General features: G+C 45.8%; 1 protein-coding gene across 15 annotated transcripts in view; it reads right to left on the reverse strand.

The window, feature by feature from the left end:
- Positions 1–20,582, reverse strand: part of birc6 (baculoviral IAP repeat containing 6) — a 154,405-nt gene that overhangs the window by 123,328 nt on the left and 10,495 nt on the right. For all 15 annotated transcript variants that reach the window (XM_079512381.1, XM_079512387.1, XM_079512390.1 and 12 more), the window contains exons 4-23: positions 17,860–18,053; positions 17,306–17,417; positions 15,388–15,470; positions 14,914–15,139; positions 14,472–14,641; positions 14,232–14,290; positions 12,411–14,057; positions 10,258–10,407; positions 9,309–9,534; positions 8,849–9,009; positions 8,465–8,596; positions 7,765–7,896; positions 6,566–6,729; positions 3,157–3,290; positions 2,677–2,838; positions 1,976–2,107; positions 1,770–1,867; positions 1,245–1,392; positions 714–847; positions 159–305 (exon numbers count right to left, since the gene is read on the reverse strand). In XM_079512381.1, the coding sequence (XP_079368507.1) occupies positions 159–305; positions 714–847; positions 1,245–1,392; positions 1,770–1,867; positions 1,976–2,107; positions 2,677–2,838; positions 3,157–3,290; positions 6,566–6,729; positions 7,765–7,896; positions 8,465–8,596; positions 8,849–9,009; positions 9,309–9,534; positions 10,258–10,407; positions 12,411–14,057; positions 14,232–14,290; positions 14,472–14,641; positions 14,914–15,139; positions 15,388–15,470; positions 17,306–17,417; positions 17,860–18,053 (4,411 nt within the window). The remainder of the gene's footprint in view (positions 1–158; positions 306–713; positions 848–1,244; positions 1,393–1,769; positions 1,868–1,975; positions 2,108–2,676; positions 2,839–3,156; positions 3,291–6,565; positions 6,730–7,764; positions 7,897–8,464; positions 8,597–8,848; positions 9,010–9,308; positions 9,535–10,257; positions 10,408–12,410; positions 14,058–14,231; positions 14,291–14,471; positions 14,642–14,913; positions 15,140–15,387; positions 15,471–17,305; positions 17,418–17,859; positions 18,054–20,582) is intronic.

Genomic DNA, 20,582 nt, shown 5'->3' on the forward strand with positions numbered 1-20,582 from the left:
CGTGACTAATTAATGGGGGGGGTCTAAATATTTAAGCCCTGAAAATGTAAGATTTTCAGCTATTCAGGAAAAGAAATGCCACACGTTTCTAAGTAACTCTTTGAGGAGAACTTTAGATTCCTTTCCCTTTGAGGTGTAGAAATGTCCAGGATATTTACCTGTGAACATGCTGGCATCGTCCCGCTCCACCCGCGTACCATCGCTGGTGGAGATGCAGCTGAAATGCAGAGGCTCTACCTCCAGGAGGCCCGTCAGCGCCGTGAAGCTGCCTTCAGCTGCTGCACAGCTGCTCACCTTTCCGTTCCCTGCAGCACACACACACACACATGGATATGAAGTCATTAAAGTCTCCCTACAGACACACCACTACCCAGTTTTGGCCAAAGCAAAGTGTTTTCAGATTTGAGCAAGTGGCAATTTGCATATTGGACCTTGATAAGTTTGCTTGCACACACAAACAGGTCACATTTGTAAAAATGTGTTAATGTAAAAAGTGCATGTTGCTGGCAAGTTAAGTTATCTACATAACCATCTGTATAGTCAAAGTCAAGTCAAGGAAAGGCAAGTCTCTGGTCATATTTCAATAAATATAATTATTGTCATTCCAGAATGTCACATGCATTTTGATTCACAAGCCAGGTGAATCAAAATGCACTGAAATGCATGGAAGGTTTAAAATGACTGAACTATTTGTGGTCTTGTGTAGTGCATACCTGAGAGGATGTCAGAGAGGTCAATCTCGTCAGACTGAACTCCAATGCTGCTGTTGAATGCATTCTTACAGGAAGAGCCGCTGACCTCCAGGTCAAACAGCACGGGGTCAAAGGGAGAACTATACAGGCCGTACCTGTAAAGGAGACATGTTTGAGGAGAAGAGATTAGAAGTTTCAACTCTTAAGAATAAGCGCTCAAGAACCTAACCAAGATAATAAAGATACAATTAAATACTGAGCTGCTGGCCCTAGATATCTGCACTGGAATGAGTGAACACCTGCACATACCTACAGTCTTGCAGCTGTAAGTAACAAAACTAGATTTTTCTATTATTCAAACATCAAGAAAACATTTATTTTAAACAGATTTCCAATCGTCTGCCTTGCTCATTTCAAACAAACACGTTGATGCAAAGCTAACAAGCCAGTATAAAGGATGACTACCCAAGCAGCACAACTAAACTAAGCAAATATAGTTTAGGCCTCGTCAACTTTCTCTACATCCAAAAAGTTCTGGGTTCCACACAGTACCTGGTCTGCAACAGTGCCTCTAGTGGAGTGAGGCGGTCCTGCAGCTGGCGGGACACTGCCGTGAGCAGGGATGCACACGTTGTGCTGCAGACTGCCAGGTCCTCCTCCTTAACGTAGTTCAGCAGCACAAAGTACCAAAACACTGACCCTGAGGGAAGACGGGGAGCGGAGGTTAAAGAAAAGACAGGTGGAGACAGTGCAGGTAAGGAAGAATAAATTGAGGAGCAGAGACAATGGAGAGCTGTAAATGAGAGATCTGTGCAGCAGGGTTGAATACCAGTACCCCTTTCTTTCTAATTGCTGCTGATTAGGTTTTGGCTGGAAAACTGGTAACAGAAATAGAACCTTTTGTGAGTGCCAAGGACAGAAAAGGTTTCTTTCCCAGCTACTTAAAGGACATAAAAGGTTTCTTTCCCAGCTACTTAAAGGACAGAAAAGGTTTCTTTCCCAGCTACTTAAAGGACATAAAAGGTTTCTTTCCCAGCTACTTAAAGGACATAAAAGGTTTCTTTCCCAGCTACTTACCACCTGTTGCTGCTGCAGGTAAGTAGGGCATATTGTCGAGCAGAGCCTTCAATAGGCCCATACTGAAACCGTGTTGACTCGGGTCCCCTTTTCCATTGCTTTGTTAAAAGAAGGGAAGAAGAAGAAAAGAAAGTAGATAAACATATGAATACTAATTCAAGGTCCACACATCAAGTACAGTCATTTAAAATGTCAACAGTTCTTACCTAATACAAAGTGCAAGAAAGCGGGCACATTTGTGGGCTATACTCCGACCGGCCTCAAAGAAGCACACCCGTACAATGTCAGACAGCCTTCTCCGGGTTTTGGCCAGCAAGCCCTCCTTCCCTTCTCTCAAACTGCAAAGGAGTTATATCAAATTAAAAATACAAATAAGCCTAATACCATTCAATGGTCTGAGATGGGAAACATGCATTATGTAGAACTAGGATTAATGACAGTTATATTGTTATTCATTCATAAACAACATGTGTCCAAACTAAGCCGTTTCCTTATGTCTGTGGTGCCTAAATACTGCCACCAACTGGACATGATGTGCCTTCTTAGGCCACTGGTTCTCAACGTCGGCACCGGGGACCACTTCAGCACAAATGGACCCTTACAGGTCTGTATGGGTCCATTTGGTCCATTTGTACACTCAGAGTTAAATAAATAGTGATGACTGTACAGTGTAGATTGGGTTCCAAGAGATTAAGAAAAAAGAATGGTATAAAATGGGGATCCATGGCCCAATACTTTTCTCAAACTGGTGGTCCTTGAAATGAATGAGGTTGAGAATCACTGTCGATTTCTTCTTCTTTGTTTTGTTTTTTAAATAATCGTTCATTGATCGAAATCGAGGAAGTTTGAAATAATAAATAAGGATATTGATCTGAAGTCTTATGGCACAGTCCTAACATGGGCCCACCTGCAGGGTCCATTGGAGTAGACTCCAGCCAGCCAGCACAGAATGTCCAGGATGAGGCTCTGGCCATGCTCCGTGCCTGGGCCCTCCTCAGTACGCTTACACAGCGCGTTCAAGAGCTTCTCGTGGAAGTCTGGGAACTGCAACATGGCACAGCGCTGGACTCTAGAAGGCATAGGATGACAATGAAGAAACAACCAGATTGGTTTAAGTTAAACTTCTGTCAAATCCAAGACAATAATATATATTAAACTTATATATTAAATATAAGTAAGCAAATTACAGGATTTAAATGCAGAATAATTAACAAAACTAAACTTTTTTTAAGTTTAGCATTCATTTGTCTTGGATAATAAAAAGTTACAATTTGATCTTTCATTCAAGTTTCCGTCTACTGGACGTGATTCACCTGGGTGCCTGAATAAAAAATTACATGATCAAAAATACATTTTGCATTTTACATTAAATTCTTTGCGGTCAGACCTTTCTTTGGGTATTGATGTCTTCTTGAACCGCCTGATTGTGACCGACACCTCCTGCAGTAGGTCACAGCCACGCAAATTGTCGGGCTTCTTCGAAGGTGTCGGGGGGTCAGCCTTTGACGTCGAGGCCTTCTCCTGCACAGAAACCAAATGAGAGTTTAAGTCATTGGCATTCTCACAATGCAGCCATTTGACATGCTGAGTGCTGTTGACAGGAATCAGGAAAGTTCCTGTTACGGACCACGGTCCCTCTGGTTATTTGTTTATATTTGTTTAACCCATTTTGGGCGGGAACCCCTTTTGGTGTTAGCATTATGTTATGCTTTAGCTATTGAAAAATAGCAGATCTACAAGCTCATAGCACGCCACCGAGTGGCGCGCTACGAGCTTGTAGGTCTGCTATTTTTGAAAAATCGAAGAACAACTGACATAGAAACATAGCTTTTTCAGAAAACTGACAGGATGTAAAAGACATTTTTAGAATCTGATCTCAGGTCAAAATGGGTTAAGGATAATTATTATTTATGGTGATAATTAAAATGGGATAATAATTATTAAGTTGGAAATATTGTGTTATATGGCATGTGTTACAAGTTGTTTTACTTTCTTCCCTGATTATGAATGAGTTTGGCAAATATGAGACTGTTGGCTGCAGTACTCAAGTGAATGAATACAGACATGGCTGTGAGTGACAGGTCCCTGCTTGGACCTGCCCCTCCTTTCCTTACTGCAGGGTTCCCCAATTAATTTTCCTCAAGGGCCATATTTTGACTAGGGTACCAGGCTGGGGGCCGAGTCCGCACGCGTGAGGTCGAGGTCTTGCCCTGAAAATTCATTTTTTTTCATTTTCATTTGAAAAGGATGCCCAGTTTGACATGCATAGGCTACTGACCCCCATTTAATGCCACTTATATCTGGGCCCCTCCCTGACCCCTTTTTTTCCGCGGGCCGCAAGGGGGCGCTCTGCGGGCCGCAAATGGCCCGCGGGCCGCCTATTGGGGAACCCTGCCTTACTGCCCCTCCTTTCCTTACTGGCTCTCCCCGACAACACCCTGTTTCCTGTTGGCTGAGCCATCTTCCTGTCGCTCTATAAAAGCTCAGTTGAACTTGGACTTCACCGGGGGACCACAGCATATTTCGCAGCAGAGACTCGATCCCTCTAGTCCTTTTTCGTTCTGTTTGTTTAGTTTTGTTATTCCCAAGTTATTTGTTTCATTCTGCAGTAAGTCATGCCTTAGCTATATTTTGTTTTGTTTATATCCCAGAGTTTAAGCCTTCAGCCTTTCAGTTATATTGTTATTCTTATTAACCCATTCTGACCTGAGATCAGATTCTAAAAATGTCTTCTACATCCTGACAGTTTTCTGAAAAAGCTGTTTCTATGTCAGTCGTTTCAATAGCTAAAGCAAGGGGTTCCCACCCAAAATGGGTTAAATCTGTAAACTTGTCTCTGCTAAAGAAAAAAAAGAGCTATAACAATAAACTGAAAGTTCTTTTCAACCCTGTCTCCTCCTTAATTATGTTACGTTCCTTCACCCTAGACGAAGGTGCATAACAGTTCCCCTTTACTGAGACATGTTTGTATGTGGGTTAGAGTCTAGAGATGTGATAGTAGCACTTCTCTACCAGTAGATGGCAGCAAAGGAGGATCCATAATTTTCACAGCTGACATGATAACATCTGAATTTATGATTACAAAGCCAGCTTTGTCCATCAGGTAGAGGACGTACCACAATGATTAAACAATGTTACATGGACAAATGAGTAGGGGATGTGCACTCGTTCTGTATAATCCTGTTATGACTGAATTTGATACACAACATTAACCCATTCTGGACGGGAACCCCTTTTGGTGTTTTAACTAAGCATTATGTTGGCCCAGGCGGTGGCGTAACCGTCTGGGCACCCGACTGGTAATCCAGTCGCAGTGTGCCGCGGGTTCGACTCCCGAGCCCGACACGGCCTTTACTGCATGTCTTCCCCCATCTCTCTCCCGTTTCCTGTCAGCCTACTGTCTGTCCCTTCAAAAACCAATAAAAGGCGTAAGCCGCAAAGAAAATATCAAAAAACAAAAAAAAACTAAGCATTATGTTATACTTTAGCTATTGCAAAATAGCAGATCTACAAGCTCATAGCGCGCCACCGAGTGGCGCGCTATGAGCTTGTAGGTCTGCTATTTTTGAAAAATCATGAAAATGTGGCACAAATCTTTGAATATATATTCTTTCAGAAGACTTTTTTTTTTTTTTTTTTGACGTCTGGTCTAAATGGGTTAGAAAGCAATCCACACAGTGAGCCTCGGCCAGTCAGCCGGTTGGTGCGTTGACCACATCTCCTTGGGAGGACAACCCAGATTCAATCCACACAGTGAGCCTCGGCCAGTCAGCCGGTTGGTGCGTTGACCACATCTCCTTGGGAGGACAACCCAGATTCAATCCACACAGTGAGCCTCGGCCAGTCAGCCGGTTGGTGCGTTGACCACATCTCCTTGGGAGGACAACCCAGATTCAATCCACACAGTGAGCCTCGGCCAGTCGGCCGGTTGGTGCGTTGACCACATCTCCTTGGGAGGACAACCCACACAGTGAGCCTCGGCCAGTCAGCCGGTTGGTGCGTTGACCACATCTCCTTGGGAGGACAACCCACACAGTGAGCCTCGGCCAGTCAGCCGGTTGGTGCGTTGACCACATCTCCTTGGGAGGACAACCCACACAGTGAGCCTCGGCCAGTCAGCCGGTTGGTGCGTTGACCACATCTCCTTGGGAGGACAACCCACACAGTGAGCCTCGGCCAGTCAGCCGGTTGGTGCGTTGACCACATCTCCTTGGGAGGACAACCCACACAGTGAGCCTCGGCCAGTCAGCCGGTTGGTGCGTTGACCACATCTCCTTGGGAGGACAGTGAGCCTCGGCCAGTCAGCCGGTTGGTGCGTTGACCACATCTCCTTGGGAGGACAACCCACATTCAACTCCAACTCCCAGTGTCATGTTAGTCTTGTGACTCCCCTTTCTCTCTGCACTTGGTGGCCTGTCTCTCTACACCCTTCCATCTGAATAAGAGAACATTACCCAAAAAGAAGAAAATCCACTCCAAAAAGAGAGTTTGCTCTCAACAGGCTTCCCTGAAAAAAGAAAGGAAAAAAGAAAGAAAGACCCAACAGAAAAATACCACTATCTTTCATTAGTATGTTTTGTCTCACCAAAGTCACTCCTATAACTAGGTAAAGTAGTGAGAAACTGGGGGCGCCGGCTGGCCTAGTGGTCCAGGCGCATACCACATATAGGCGCATGCCTGACAGTGCGTCGTGGGTTCAAGTCCCGATCCCGACGACCTTTGCTGCATGTTATTCCCAATAACTCCAGAAAAAAAAAATATATATATATCTTAAGTAGTGAGAAACTTAGCTCTACCTTGGAGGCCTGAGCCCTCTGCAGCAGGGTGGAGAGAGAGTGAGACTTGCTCTGGGACTTGGTGCTGGGCATTCGCACCACAGGCCGTGGGCTCTCCTCCATGCCCTTGTCGCTCACCGCCTTGATGTGTACCAGGAAGGACCGATACTTTCCCCCCGCCATTCCTGCATCGGAGGGGAGTGGGAGGGGGAGAAGAGGGGCAGACCGGCAGAGAACACTGAAAACACACCTAACGGTACAGTTACATACATAAGACGGGACGGGACAGAGGGGTTAGAGCAGGCAAAGCACACCATTTCTGAATAACCCAAAAGTAAATGTAAAGTCTGTCCTTGCGTTTCAAGTTAAAATAACGCTCAATATGCCTCCACCGATAGGGACAGGGGCATTATGCTTGATTTATACTTTGTTGCGCATCATGTCGCATAAGGGAAATACAAGCTCAAGCTTGTAGATCGGCTATTTTTGATGAGTGACAGACATGGCAAGTACAAATCCGGCCTTGTATTTTCAGGTTGTCCGTTCCTCATTTGTGGAATGTATAGATAGATAGATGTCCAGATGACGTTGGAGAGAAACAAAACTGCTATTGGTTGGGGGAGGCATACTATCGCAATGTAGTATTATTGTGTACGGTAATTATTCCCCCCAAAAAAAGTTTAAATATAAAATAATTTTAGTATTCAAGCGACACACTCAAGCTATTCTTCTCTCTGGCTCAATGTCCTCCCTATGACCTGAGCACTGAACCGTCACCTTTAGCCTCTGACCACATGCTGTTTACTTTACATGTCTGACTAATAAAGTATTAAATAAAAATCACACCCGTGTGAAGTGAGGGGCTTATCATCATACATCATCTCATTCCGGCCAATCACAATTTGCATCCTCACCTTTGTCATCAATGTTTGTGTTACGCAATGTTTGTGTTTACACAAACACTCAAAATTGTCCATTCATTGGCATATTCATGTTTGTGTTGGGACAAAAATCGGGTTACATACACTAAAAGCTGGACATAGGAGGGGCTATCGCCCCTCAAAGCTGCGTGTTCTGCATAAATGTGTGAGAAGGATATCCTATGGAAGGATATCTTATACAACGTCAAGTGCAATACGATGATCAGGTGATCATCCTTTTTGTCAATTGAGCAGAACACACAATCTCAATCACATTCAACGTGTATTCATTGCCGTTACCTTTGACGAGTTTGGGGCTGGTGAGGCTGAGCATGCCTGCATGTCCAGAGAGATCAAGGCCACTGGCGAGCCATACTGGACCACACAGGATGTCCTCCTTATGGTCCTCCAAGAAAGGGCACAGCCTGGAGCCTGGAGGAGGCAGATGGAGAGAGAACTGCCGTTAACACAATCAGTGCCGGAAGTCCTTCAAAATAGGAGCTCTGGGGTGCCGGAACAACATGGCCGCTTTTACTCGGAAACCCATGACCCGGAAACAATCTACTAAAAAAAGTTTACTTTACATAGCTAGCTTACATTGCGATCATTTTAGTTTATACGATATACGATCCAAAAAGCGTTCATATTTTGCGGGAGAGACGGATGAGGAGCAGAAATGAAGCGCCAGTATATCGATCCGTTCAACACCACGGAGAGACGAGTCATTCTTTCCGCCGCGCTAACGGCTAGGTCAATGGTAAGCTAACAATTGCCTAGAGTGTAGCATACGGTAGCCGAAAGGCGAACTGATAAATAAAAAAATTCAGAATATTCTTATCTCGCCCCGTATCATTGAGGATGCGCTAAGACGTCCTCACACACCGGATGTACGCGTCGATTGGGACCCCTAGGACGTGTGGCGACGTCCTATGTACGGAAACGGTTAAGGCTGAGCAGTACACCGTATCGACAAGCTTTCCCAGTTGGTTCAGTACTTTACCTGCCGTATCCTCGATGTCCATGAACTGGATGTCTTCGCTGAAGTCGTGGAGGTGCGGTTGGCCGTTCTTCTCCCCGTTGGCGTGGAGGACATGGGACAGGGGGAACGTTATCTGTCTGTCCACTGGTGTTTCTGCAGCGAAAGAGGATTCAAGATACAAACAGATCCTTGTGAGGCAGCGCAAATCTCAGAGCAAGCGTTTAAATCAATGCGGAGCAAGGTAGGTAGAACATGTTTCCACACGAAAACAACAATAATCAAGCACTTTATTGGATGACTTCTATAGTTTTAGTTTTCTTAGCTTTAGTCTAATTTACAGAGACAAGATGTTAGGGCAGGTCTCTGGACCCCCATGAGGAACTAGATGCTGTGTTCACTTCTTACCATTGACTTTGCCCAGCCCGGGGGCTTTGTTCTTCAGCAAGGTGACCTGGATCTGGGGAATGTTGGTGATGTTGGCGTTCATGACAAACTTGAAGTCCACATGGCCCACCATGCAGGCCTTGGGCAGAACCAGTTCAAACACGTGCTCATCCCAGCTCGAGCTACACAGAGAACTCAAGTTAGTCAACAAGCTCATAATAATGTATACTATACATTAGTAACTTTGGCATAATGTGTAATCTTATAAAAAAAAAAGATTCAACAAATTGTTTAAAATCAGTCAATCCACCACAGTCATTATGAACATAGTGTATGTCAGTCTGGATGGAATTGCCGATGCTACTGCTAACCTTGGGGGACTGGATTGTTGGCCCGAAAAAGTCTGAGAAGTACTCGTTTAGAAGTAGGCGTTTGAAAAATGTCTTAATGGGTGTAAAAAGTCATGAAGACCACTGCTGACCTGTCACTCTGGAGCTTCCAGGTGCGGGTGTGCTGGGCTGCGTCTCCATGGTGCTGCTGGTGGAGGTGCTGCGGGTGGCGTCTCTGCTGCTGCTCCTGCTGCACCTCCACCCAGCAGGGGGGCACGGTGGCCGAGAAGCGAGGCGTCAGCGTCTCGAAACGCGTCAGCTCCACCAGCGACGTCAGGCTCTCTGCGCTCAGTGCTTGGTCCACCAGGAGGTCCACTCCTACAGGGAGGGAGTCACGCGTACAAGTGAGGAGAAGGAATGTACATATACGGTGCCACTTTTGTTTAAGCACTTGAATCCCCAGCAGCTCTATTCTTGCGGGAACAGTCGCAAAAATATCCGATCTACAAGCTCACAACATGTTGAGAGCTTGTAGATTTGCAAATCGATAGAGTGTAGAGTGAAATAAGAGCGTACCAAAATGTGCTCTTTACAGGTAAAGAGCACAAGTATAAAGGGGTTTAATTGGTACTGAATTTGGAGCTCAACAAAAGCCAATTCATCCTGTGTATGACGGAGGACAATTTCATGATAGCTTGAATCTTCTGAACGATTGTCGCCCCATCTCTAGACCCTCGTTATCTCATGCAAACCAAGCAAATCAGTCGTATTCTGTTCATGTCCTGTTCAACTGTTGAATTAGATTAATTAATCTGTTCCTTTTTCCAACCAAATAGTTGCACATAAAGCAGGGGGTCCGCAGCTAAATTAGTTAATATATAGGGTCGCAATAGCTTGTGTGTAGATCTGCAGATCTATAGATCTAAATGCTCACCACTTTGCTTCTGGAGGTCCCTGGCACAGAATATTTTTGAGAAGGGGGTCCACAGACAAATACATATGGTTTTGGGGGTGCTAGGTTTGAGAACACTGGGTCTGTGTGTGTGTCCTACCTGTGATCCCAGGGCTGGAAGGATTGGAGTGGGTTTGTGTGTGTCCTACCTGTGATCCCAGGGCTGGAAGGATTGGAGGAGGGCTTGGCTCCCTCCAGGAGCTGCTCAACCCCCTTAGCCAGGGGGCCGTCGACGAACATGTCTCCGTCATCTAGATCATCACACACGCCTCCAATTTGAAGGAAATGAAGTTCTCCGCCTTCAGTAGACAGAAGAGGAAACACGAAATGAATGGGAGCTCAAATTTGTCCTGCTCCTAAAAAAAACCCTCATATGATCAAACAGAAAAAGACAATATATCATGACAATTTCTCTTTTTTTGTCTCCGATTAATGTACTGTAACTAGTATCTCAAATGCTGTGCTGTGAGAAGGATGGGCACTGCCCATGCCTTTTGATCACCTTCACGGGGCTGTTTTTTCTTTATTATTTTTTTTCTGCTGATGTAAACCATGCACTTGAATCTGTTCTGTGAAGATGTTCAAATAAACTAAACTAAACAATCTACAAGCTCGAAACGTGGCGCAAATTGATGCTTTTGTGTGATGCTGTAGTAGTAGTATGAAGTAGGGCAATAATTTATGAAGAAACACAAACATGGAGATGAGAGGTTTCTGTCCCACAGCAACAATAGGGCAGGGGCAAACAGCCACAGGTCAACAATAGGGCAGGGGCAAACAGCCACAGGTCAACAATATGTTAGGGGCAAACAGCCACAGGTAATTAAGACTTGAAAAAACGAATTAGTTCTGCAACTCTTCTCTAAAGTGAGCAGTCCCTTTAGCCGAGTCTGCAAGCAACATGACATCAATGATGACATCAATTAAATTCCTCTGCTGCCATAAATCTTCAAGGATTTCAGGGAAAATGGAATTCCCCTGTGTGTGTGCGCACAGACAGACTTCCTAAGGATGCAATTTCATTAAATTACAGCTGCTTTTCCACTCCCACTTATATTTCACTCAGCAGCAGAAGGTGGTATGTCACTCGCTACAACATGCCAAACCATACTCTTAACAAAATTCTAACCTTATCTCCCCCTAATCCTAAAAATAACCCTTTACCTAATGAGGTCTGGAAATAAGTGACCGGTTTTCTGCACCATTTACTATTCATGTGGTGACATTTAGAATCCATAAGGCAGTTAAAGGGCAGACAAATATGAACACATTCATATTTGTGAGTATTTGTGACACACAGTAGGGATGTGCCAACAAAGTCTGTTGTACTTGTAAGGCCAGACCGCACCAATGCAACTCCTTGCAACATGCAACTAAGTTTTTCAGTACATCATCATACATCCTCTTATTCCGACCAATCACAATTTGCGTCTTCACCTTTGTCATCAATGTTTGCGTTATGCAATGTTTGCATTGTCCATTCATTGTCAATGGGAATTTAATGTTCGTGAACTTTGTGTAGGACAAAGTTTGGACATAGCTATCGCCCCTCAAAAATCACACTCGTCTGAAGTGAGCGGTGCCTTTCATCACAATGACAACGTCTGATGATGTCAACAACATGACGTCACAGACATTTCGTGCTCAAACGGACAGACAGACAGACAGACATACACACAGGTCAGTGAGGTCGGTTTCCAGCCTCTGGGAGATGCTGACAAGAAGGAGAACAGCTACACACTCAACACAGACTCTTAGCTGACCGTGGGGTTGACAACACGTTTGCTGATGAACCGGTTGAGCTTAGCACTGCTATCGAACTTCAGGATCACTCCTGGATGATGCCAGGAGTGATGATGCCTGGGCAACGCGCACTAGCAGCAAGATGGTCAAGTCTTGCGACTCAGTAAACATTAGCCAGTTACAAGTAGCCTAGTGACAGCATACAGAATGGTGCTGATTATTACCATATATATATATTCCATAATCACAGCATGCCTACTCAACATTGATTGTTGGAACGAGAAGGGGGTTATTCACGAGATAAATTAAATTTATCTCGTGATACATTTTCTGGGCAATAGAACACCAAAGACAGGAGGAGAAAAAGGCAATAAACAACCAGACACAACAAGAACAAGATAACAATTTTTCATTTCTCCCGAAACGCTAAACTTTCAAAGTGGTAGTAAAATCCAAGTTACCAGCCATCCAGGCAGTCACGAATATCAATACTGATTTCATATTTACACACTTCACATAGCCATTCCATCAGCATAGGACAAGTCAGAATGGTGCTCACCTTTAGTGCAGGCACAAAGGCGGTCGGTCCCAGAACAATAAGTGACCGAGACGAAGGGGTCCGTCTCTTCTGCTGACCCCTCCTTCTTGGGTGCCTCCACCTTGGCCAGGACTTCCAAAGTTGACAAGTCCAGGATCATAATATTCCCCGCTTGTGTGGTCACAACTAAGTGTCCAAGGCCAGACACCTCCATCCGCTTGTTCTCTTTGGCGGAGGTGGATGTACCGGCGGCGCTGGTTGTGGCTGCTCCACATGCAGTCCCGCCCAACGGGCCAATGCCGGTTCCAAAGGCAGCGTTGCAGTTTCTGGGTCCGGGTGGGAGAGCCTCCTCTGTGTGCTCCTCGCTGTCGTCCTCCCTGCCGTCCAGCACGTCTGGAGGCAGTAGTATGAGAGAGGTGACAGCGTCACGCGGGTCCTGGATGTGCTGCACCTTGATGGGCTCGTCGTCCAACGTGACGATGCGCGTTGAGTAGTTGAGCTTGTACAGAGCCAGATACCCACCTCCGCTTCCACCACCCAGGGACCTCTGCTGCTGCTGGTCAGCTGGGGGGAGGATAAGAGGTGTCTGGGGAGGCGTGCCCCCCGGGTGGTGGTGGTGGTGGTGGTGGTGGGCCTCTACCCCATTGGCCATAGGGTGGATGGAGTCACCTTTGCGCCGGCTGCAGAGGGCCGAGTGCAGGCGGTTGAGGTTGTTGAGAGCCTCTACTTGATTGATGGCGCTGAGAGACTCGACGCCACACGGCTGTAGGCCCACCAGAAGGTGCACACCATCCCAACAGGGAGTGATGGAGTCCACATACAGATTCTCCTCTTCGAGCTGTTTGGGCAGCCTCAGGCATTGTACCAGGGCTCCCGGCCGCGGCGGAGCAGAGGCGGTGGCCGCAGCCAGGGTGCTCCACTTGTCCACGTGACCATCCAGTCCCACAAGGTTAGCAGTAGCATCAGCAAACTGTTGGATGTAAGTGATAGGGGGGTCCTGGAGGAGAAGCTGCTCGTGCGTGTCAAACTCCATCTCGATGATTTGTGGGACAGTGAAGCCCTCCTCGTGGAGACCCTTGCTCATCAGATTGTTCATCTGAGTGAACACCTTTCCGGACGACTTGTCGTCCAGCTCCTTGATGCTGTAGAGCAGCAACACGGGCATAGTCCTGCGCACGACCGGTAGGGTGGAAGGACTCAGAGGTAGGGATCCAGCTAGGCTGGGGGAGCCCAGGTCTGGGACAGACGTTGGGGGGTTGCAGGTCTCTATTTCCATGGGGCCTTGGTCCTGTAGGGACCCGGTGTGGAGAGGCTCAGGGCTCTGAGTCCTAAGGGGACCGTCCATTGTCCTCCGGCCAGAAGCGGGGGCAGGGGGTGGGGGTACCACCAGCGGGGAGCTGGCTGCCGAGCGGTAGCTGAGCAGCCCTCCAGCCAGCAGGCAGGGGAAGGGAATGTTGTGATGATGATGCTCAGAGATCTTGTCCTTGGTCTTGTCATGACCGTGGCCCTTGGCCAACGACGGGTTGGCCCCCAGCTCCTCCAGGTCCTTGACCGTGTCCTCCAGCACGCTGGCCACCACCTCCCACTGGAGCTTCTCTGGCTGCTGCAGCACACTCAGTGCGGTCACTCCCAGGCTCACCTCCATGCTCTCCCGTTGTGAAGGCTGGCCTGAAGGCACAAGGAAAGAGGGTTGGACACATTTTCAGCCCAGATTGAAGAGACAGTTACTGGTGAACACCAACTAAAAGCAGGTTCATTATACAACAAAGAGTGATTTATTGGAGATCAATCGTCCAAAACCCATTGTAAGATCTTAGACAACATGTGCAAAAGTGTCAATACCTGTGATTGACTCTGATCTGGAATGGTCTTCACTGTCCGAGTCTTCCAACTGGTCATCACTGGGAACAGAAGACACGGGAAGACAACATGCTGTGATAAACAACTAATGTCACCTAGGTCTGATGATATAGCAGCTGACCAATCAGTGCAACTTACAACATAAAAAATGGACAAGACCTGTTTGTCAAACACTCTGTGTACGTGTGTGTGCGTGTGCGCGTGTGTGTTGTGTGTCGTTACCTGTCTCCTTCTAGTTTGGGGAGATCAGAGCAGGAGGACGCGTCCTCCAGCCAGGCCAGGGTTGGTCTCTGGGCCTCTGTAAGTGTCTGCTGGCTCTGCTCACTGCCACACAGGATCAACTGCCTCAGGATGGCCGGGTCATAGGGGTTGATCTCAAACTTCAAGTGCACCTGAACAGCACCAGAAACATGGACAGATGGAGTTTGATGGAGTGAAATGCTTGATTTTGTGGGAGGGATTACTGTACTTTCAGTTTTTATATAAAATGTTTTCGTCTTCTTTTTAAGCAAATTGAGTTTCTAAACTAAACCGACTTGCGAAAAGTGTATACTTGGATCATCTTATCTAGATAACGGCATTCATTTCTTCTTTTTTGTGACAATACAAGGCTGAACAAATCTTTTTTTTGTTGCAGTTTCAATAAATCTAATCCAAGCCTCACCTTCATCATCTTGGACACATCCCAGATGCAGATCTTTCCCCTCTTGGTGGCGGCTGCCAGGAAGTGGGGACAGCTGCCGAAGCCATAGCACGCGATCTTGTCTGAGCCATCGTGGCTGCTGGGGAACATGGCCGGGCTGGTGGCCAGTGTCACGGACAGTGGCACGTTCTGCGTGTGCTCGCCCTTCACAAATGGACAGTTGGGGGAATGTCGCTCGTGCTCGGACCTGGGGGAGGAAGAGTTGAGAGAGAAGGGTTCAGTAACTTTGGACTTAAAAGAAGCAAAAAAAACATTTTGAAGAAATTCTGGTGGGTTGCAAATTTCAGTCAATCAGGAGAGACTCAAGAGTATCCATTCATTTCATCAGCTTCAATTTAGTGTTCCAGATCCAATTTTGCCTGATTGGAGAGGGAACTCCAATTTGCATCCTAAAAAGGATCCAACTTATTTATTTATTTGAATTATCATTATTACCATGGCTCATCTGTAGGCTCCCAACAGACAAGACACACGCTGCAGGTGAAACACATGGCTCTGTCATCACCCGTGGAGGCAGGCTGCAGCAAATACGAGAGAGAAACTGAGAATTAGTCATAGAAATGCACTTACTCAACACATCAGCACAAGCTAAAGTGCCATTGCACGCTGAACTGTCACATGAGCGATCTCGCAGTGGGGAGGAACTCAGCATGTCAAACATGTCTGACGTGCTTGCTCTGCATTGATCTTGTTGGCTTTTGGAGCGTCTCCACATCACCTTCATGCATGGTACAGGAAGGCATGGCATGTTTGTTTTGCCCTCTCCACTACCAACTGACTCAAGCAGGTACTTTTGTACCGACCATGCTAAAATCAGTGGAGATTCGATAGCCCAAAACAGACTTGCGTCGCAACAGCTGTAAAGTGACATGTAAAGCAGGCTGCATGCTACGAGTCAGATCAAACGTTTGCCATCCTGTATCATGGTGTGCGGGTGATGAAGTATGTGATGAACACATTATCATCCAGCACATCTTTGTTGCACAGGAAATAATCTATTCTACGGTATATTCATCATTCAAGCTGCCGACAAACATTGACGACCTAAATTATAATTTATTAGTTGAGCAGATGGTGCAAGATCTTCAGCTCATGTATTGCAAATACCATTATTTATTAGTTGAGCTTCTCTGTACAAGAACTTCAGAATCTCTTTCCCAGAAAGTTCAAATAATTTGATGGAATTTTCATTACAATGTTGCATGGAGTCTCTACTTTGTATAATTTACACACACACACACACACACACACACACACACACACACACACACACACACACACACACACACACACACACACACACACACACACACACACACACACACACACACACACACACACACACACACACACACACACACACACACACACACACACACACACACACACACACACACACACACACACACACACACACACACACACACACACACACACACACACACACACACACACATATACCCTTTTACACAAATTTGTTATGTGCCCATTCGCTTTTTGCTCTTCTGCTAAAGAGAGTAAATCTCGAAAGGTAACATGTAACAATGGTCTGGTTCTGTGCCATGCATACATTGTATGTAGTATATGCACGGTAACATCAAGCAAAACACATTGCCGTACGTGTCACCATGCAGAGGAAAACCTAGACGGGGTCTAAAAACGGTATGGCTTCCTTGTGCATCTCAAGCTTCATTTCAAAGATAACACTGGTGTGAAGTGAGGGGCGCCTACTGTGGCTGCAACATAACGGCAGATGATGTTTGCTTAACCCATTTTGACCTGAGATCAGATTCTAAAAATGTCTTCTACATCCTGACAGTTTTCTGAAAAAGCTATGTTTCTAAGTCAGTCGTTCTTCGATTTTTAAAAAAATAGCAGACCTACAAGCTCGTAGCGCGCCACTCGGTGGCGCGCTACGAGCTTGTAGACCGTCAGACCCAATTCTAAACGGCTCACCTTCTTCAGAGCCACATCGTAATAAACTGTTCAGCTCCTTATGGAGCACGCCCATAATTATTGTATGCACGGGAGAGCATGCATGTATGCATATCATACTGTAAACAAAGGGAATTTGTGTTATGTTTCAAATTAACCCATTTTGACCTGAGATCAGATTCTAAAAATGTCTTCTACATCCTGACAGTTTTCTGAAAAAGCTATGTTTCTATGTCAGTCGTTCTTCGATTTTTCAAAAATAGCAGGCCACTCGGTGGCGCGCTATGAGCTTGTAGATCTGCTATTTTTCAATAGCTAAAGCATAACATAATGCGAACACCAAAAGGGGTTCCCGCCCCAAAATGGACCAGCAGATCTAGGCGAGGAGGGCAGTGAGACATTCCAGAGCCTACTGTACCTGGTGGTAGAATCCTGCTTGGGCCATGGGATCAGGCTGAGCCCACCTGTAGCCTGCATGGGGCCATGATGTGAATGTCTCCCTCCTGTTAGCCTCACTGTACATCAGTGACCTGAAACACACAAGCTACAAGTGTCATGTGTCACCAATATTATGTTTTGTACTTAATATTATGTACTTAAACTGTATTGTGCGACTCTTCGTGTTAATGTCCATGTCTACTGCCTACATTAAAAGTATCTGAAGTTACCCTCGATACACTTATACCTCGATAAGTCAATCTTAGTAGTACATGGTCTCTTATGAAGATGAAAAAGAACAGATTTGGAGAGTAAAACGTGTGGCATCTTTTTTACTTAAAGCACTTTGAGCTGCATGTCATGAAAGGTGCTATACAAATAAAGTTGTATTATTATTTTATTATTACTTGTGCTTTCTTTGTGAGCTTGTAGATTGGCTATTTTCGTCCAGTGATACCATCGGACGACAAAGTATAAATTAGGCTTTAGAATCTAATTAACTTTTTCCATCAGTGTAATTCATCCATACAGTACCTATCTACAGAACGCCCGGGGCCAACCCCAAGCTCTGGCCTAGCGCTGGACAAGAGGTAGGAGAGCCTGTCCATAATGGACGAGGCCACGGACAAGGCTGCCACGTTCTGGTTGATCTTCTTCAGCTCGTTGACGATGGCACCGGCCACCAGCTTCAGCATATGGTGAGGAAGATGGAAGGTCACCGTTGCCCACTGGAGAGAAAGAAGGGGAGGGAAAAAGCAAAACATTAAAAACTGAAACGGGAAAGAAGCAGGGCACGAGAGACCGGTCTAAAAACGGTATGGCTTCCTTGTGCATCTCAAGCTTCATTTCAAAGATAACACTCGTGTGAAGTGAGGGGCGCCTACTGTGGCTGCAACATAACGGCAGATGATGTTTGCATAACTGCTGTAAACAAACATTAAAAGTCCATAGACTTGGCTGCCACCCTGATTTCTAAAGTGCTCTAAAGAAACATTAACCCATTTTGACCTGAGATCAGATTCTAAAAATGTCTTCTACATCCCGACAGTTTTCTGAAAAAGCTTGATTTTTCGATCGTTCGATTTTTCAAAAATAGCAGACCTACAAGCTCGTAGCGCGCCACTCGGTGGCGCGCTATGAGCTTGTAGATCTGCTATTTTTCAATAGCTAAAGCATAACCTAATAATGTTAGAAAGAAGAAGAAGGGGAGGGAAAAAGCAAAACATTAAAAACAACTGAAATGGAAAAGAAGCAGGGCACGAGAGAGGAAGAGTGCGAAACTGTTACAGTGTGAGAGAGGCACAGATGAAGGATTATCTGACTGGGTAAGCAGGACAGCTCAAATGAGATCAAGAAAGGCATCATAAAACCTCTTTCATCATACAATGCAGTGGGGATACACGATCCTGACAACAGGAAGCAGAAAAAGAATCATCCTTTATAACCAAAAAGAGTCAGATTTATTTTATTTTATATTTTTATAAAATAAAACAGCCAACAGATAAATTATCCATGTCAATATTTCAATATTCTCCCATGCTGTAGACTACGTATGTGCTAGCGCTCCTGGAGAGGTCAATGGGAAAGTTAAAAGGGAAATCCATCAGCCGGGACACGTGCTGATTGTTATAGCAGCACAAGTTGGCCAACTTGGCCCAGCACCAAAGAAAGTGGTCAGGCAGCAGGGAAAACTGCCAGTGGTACCAGCCCTTACTGGCCCTGTGTTGGACATTAGGTAGGAGTCTACAAGAAAAGGGTGGGAAGAAAGAAAACCACATGGGGAAAAATAAATGACTACTAGGCCTTTTATTCACATTCTACTGAGGCAAAATTGACCTGTATGCTGAATGAAATGGGGCAAAAGACAGGCAAAAAGGATGTTACGTCGTAGAGGACAGAGATTGTCAGACTGATTGGTTGGCTTTTCCTGTGGGCATGCGTCCACTGACCTGGTTCTCCATGTCCTGGGAGCAAACTGCTAAAATTCACGTCCGAGTGTTACTAGTAGTGCTAAGAGTAGGCAATGACGCACACTGTACACTTGGTGCCGTGTTAATTTGTTGATGATTTGTGGTCCGGGTAAAGGTAAGTAAGAAAAAAGGTTTTCATTTTTAGTGCCTCTATATTTATCCAAGAAGGCTCAAGGTTTGTCACAAAAACGTTAAGGCATCTGTGGCCAAGAAGTCAATAACATTTTTAGACTTTTAACCCATTTTGACCTGAGATCAGATTCTAAAAATGTCTTCTACATCCTGACAGTTTTCTGAAAAAGCTATGTTTGTCAGTCGTTCTTCGATTTTTCAGAAATAGCAGACCTACAAGCTCGTAGCGCGTCACTCGGTGGCGCGCTATGAGCTTGTAGATCTGCTATTTTTCAATAGCTAAAGCATAACATAATGCTAACACCAAAAGGGGTTCCCGCCCAAAATAGGTTAAGAGCAGCACTGCCTGCTAGGGTGGGAAAATTGGTGACTCCTTGACAGCGCATGGATCCATCATCGAGACACTTTTGTGAGGGTTGGCTCCGACACCTCAGAGAGGGAAACCTAGCAGGGCAAAAAGACTGGCAGCCTGGAAAGTTGAGTGGTAATGAGGGTGATTTCTCTAGTGCCTGGCAGTGCCAACAGGAAGGCAGCGAGAGAGGGTGCCTCCTGGCAGCCTGACCCATAGCGGGGGAGGGGGGTTGGGAATAAATCTAAGCTTTGCAGTAGAAGCAGGATGAGCAGACTGATGGAGAATCCCTTGTGATTTGGCTCAGGTCTCATAGTAGACATTGATAGTTAAACTGATAGCGTAATGCATGCGTTACACTGATGGCCAGTTGGCCACACACCTTTGACTTGTTTTACTACTTCTCAATTGGTTTTAAGGGATGATCAGGACAGGAGCTCTGCTTGTTCCCCCTGCCCAGCTGTGGTTATTAATATGCCAAAGAGGTCTGTAGAGTCAGCGTGTGTGTGTGTGTGTGTGTGTGTGTGTGTGTGTGTGTGTGTGTGTGTGTGTGCTTGATGACTACAGACTGCAGTCAGGCTTCCAAACACAGCAATGTCGCTGTTGAACAGGAGAGCACTTGTGCACATTATCGAAGAAATACATTTCCCTCTCTCTGCGGTGCTTCATGTAGGAAGGCTAAATAGATGTCTCGCTTTTAGTCAGTCGAACTGGAGGACCCAAGTGGTAATTTCTCATTTCTGTTAGGGGGGTCTGCTCTGACAACCTGCGCAGAAGCTTTTATTTGTTTGTTCAGCTATACACAA

Source organism: Electrona antarctica (assembly GCF_951216825.1).
Source record: "Electrona antarctica genome assembly, chromosome: 10".
Classification (NCBI taxonomy): Eukaryota; Metazoa; Chordata; class Actinopteri; order Myctophiformes; family Myctophidae; genus Electrona; species Electrona antarctica.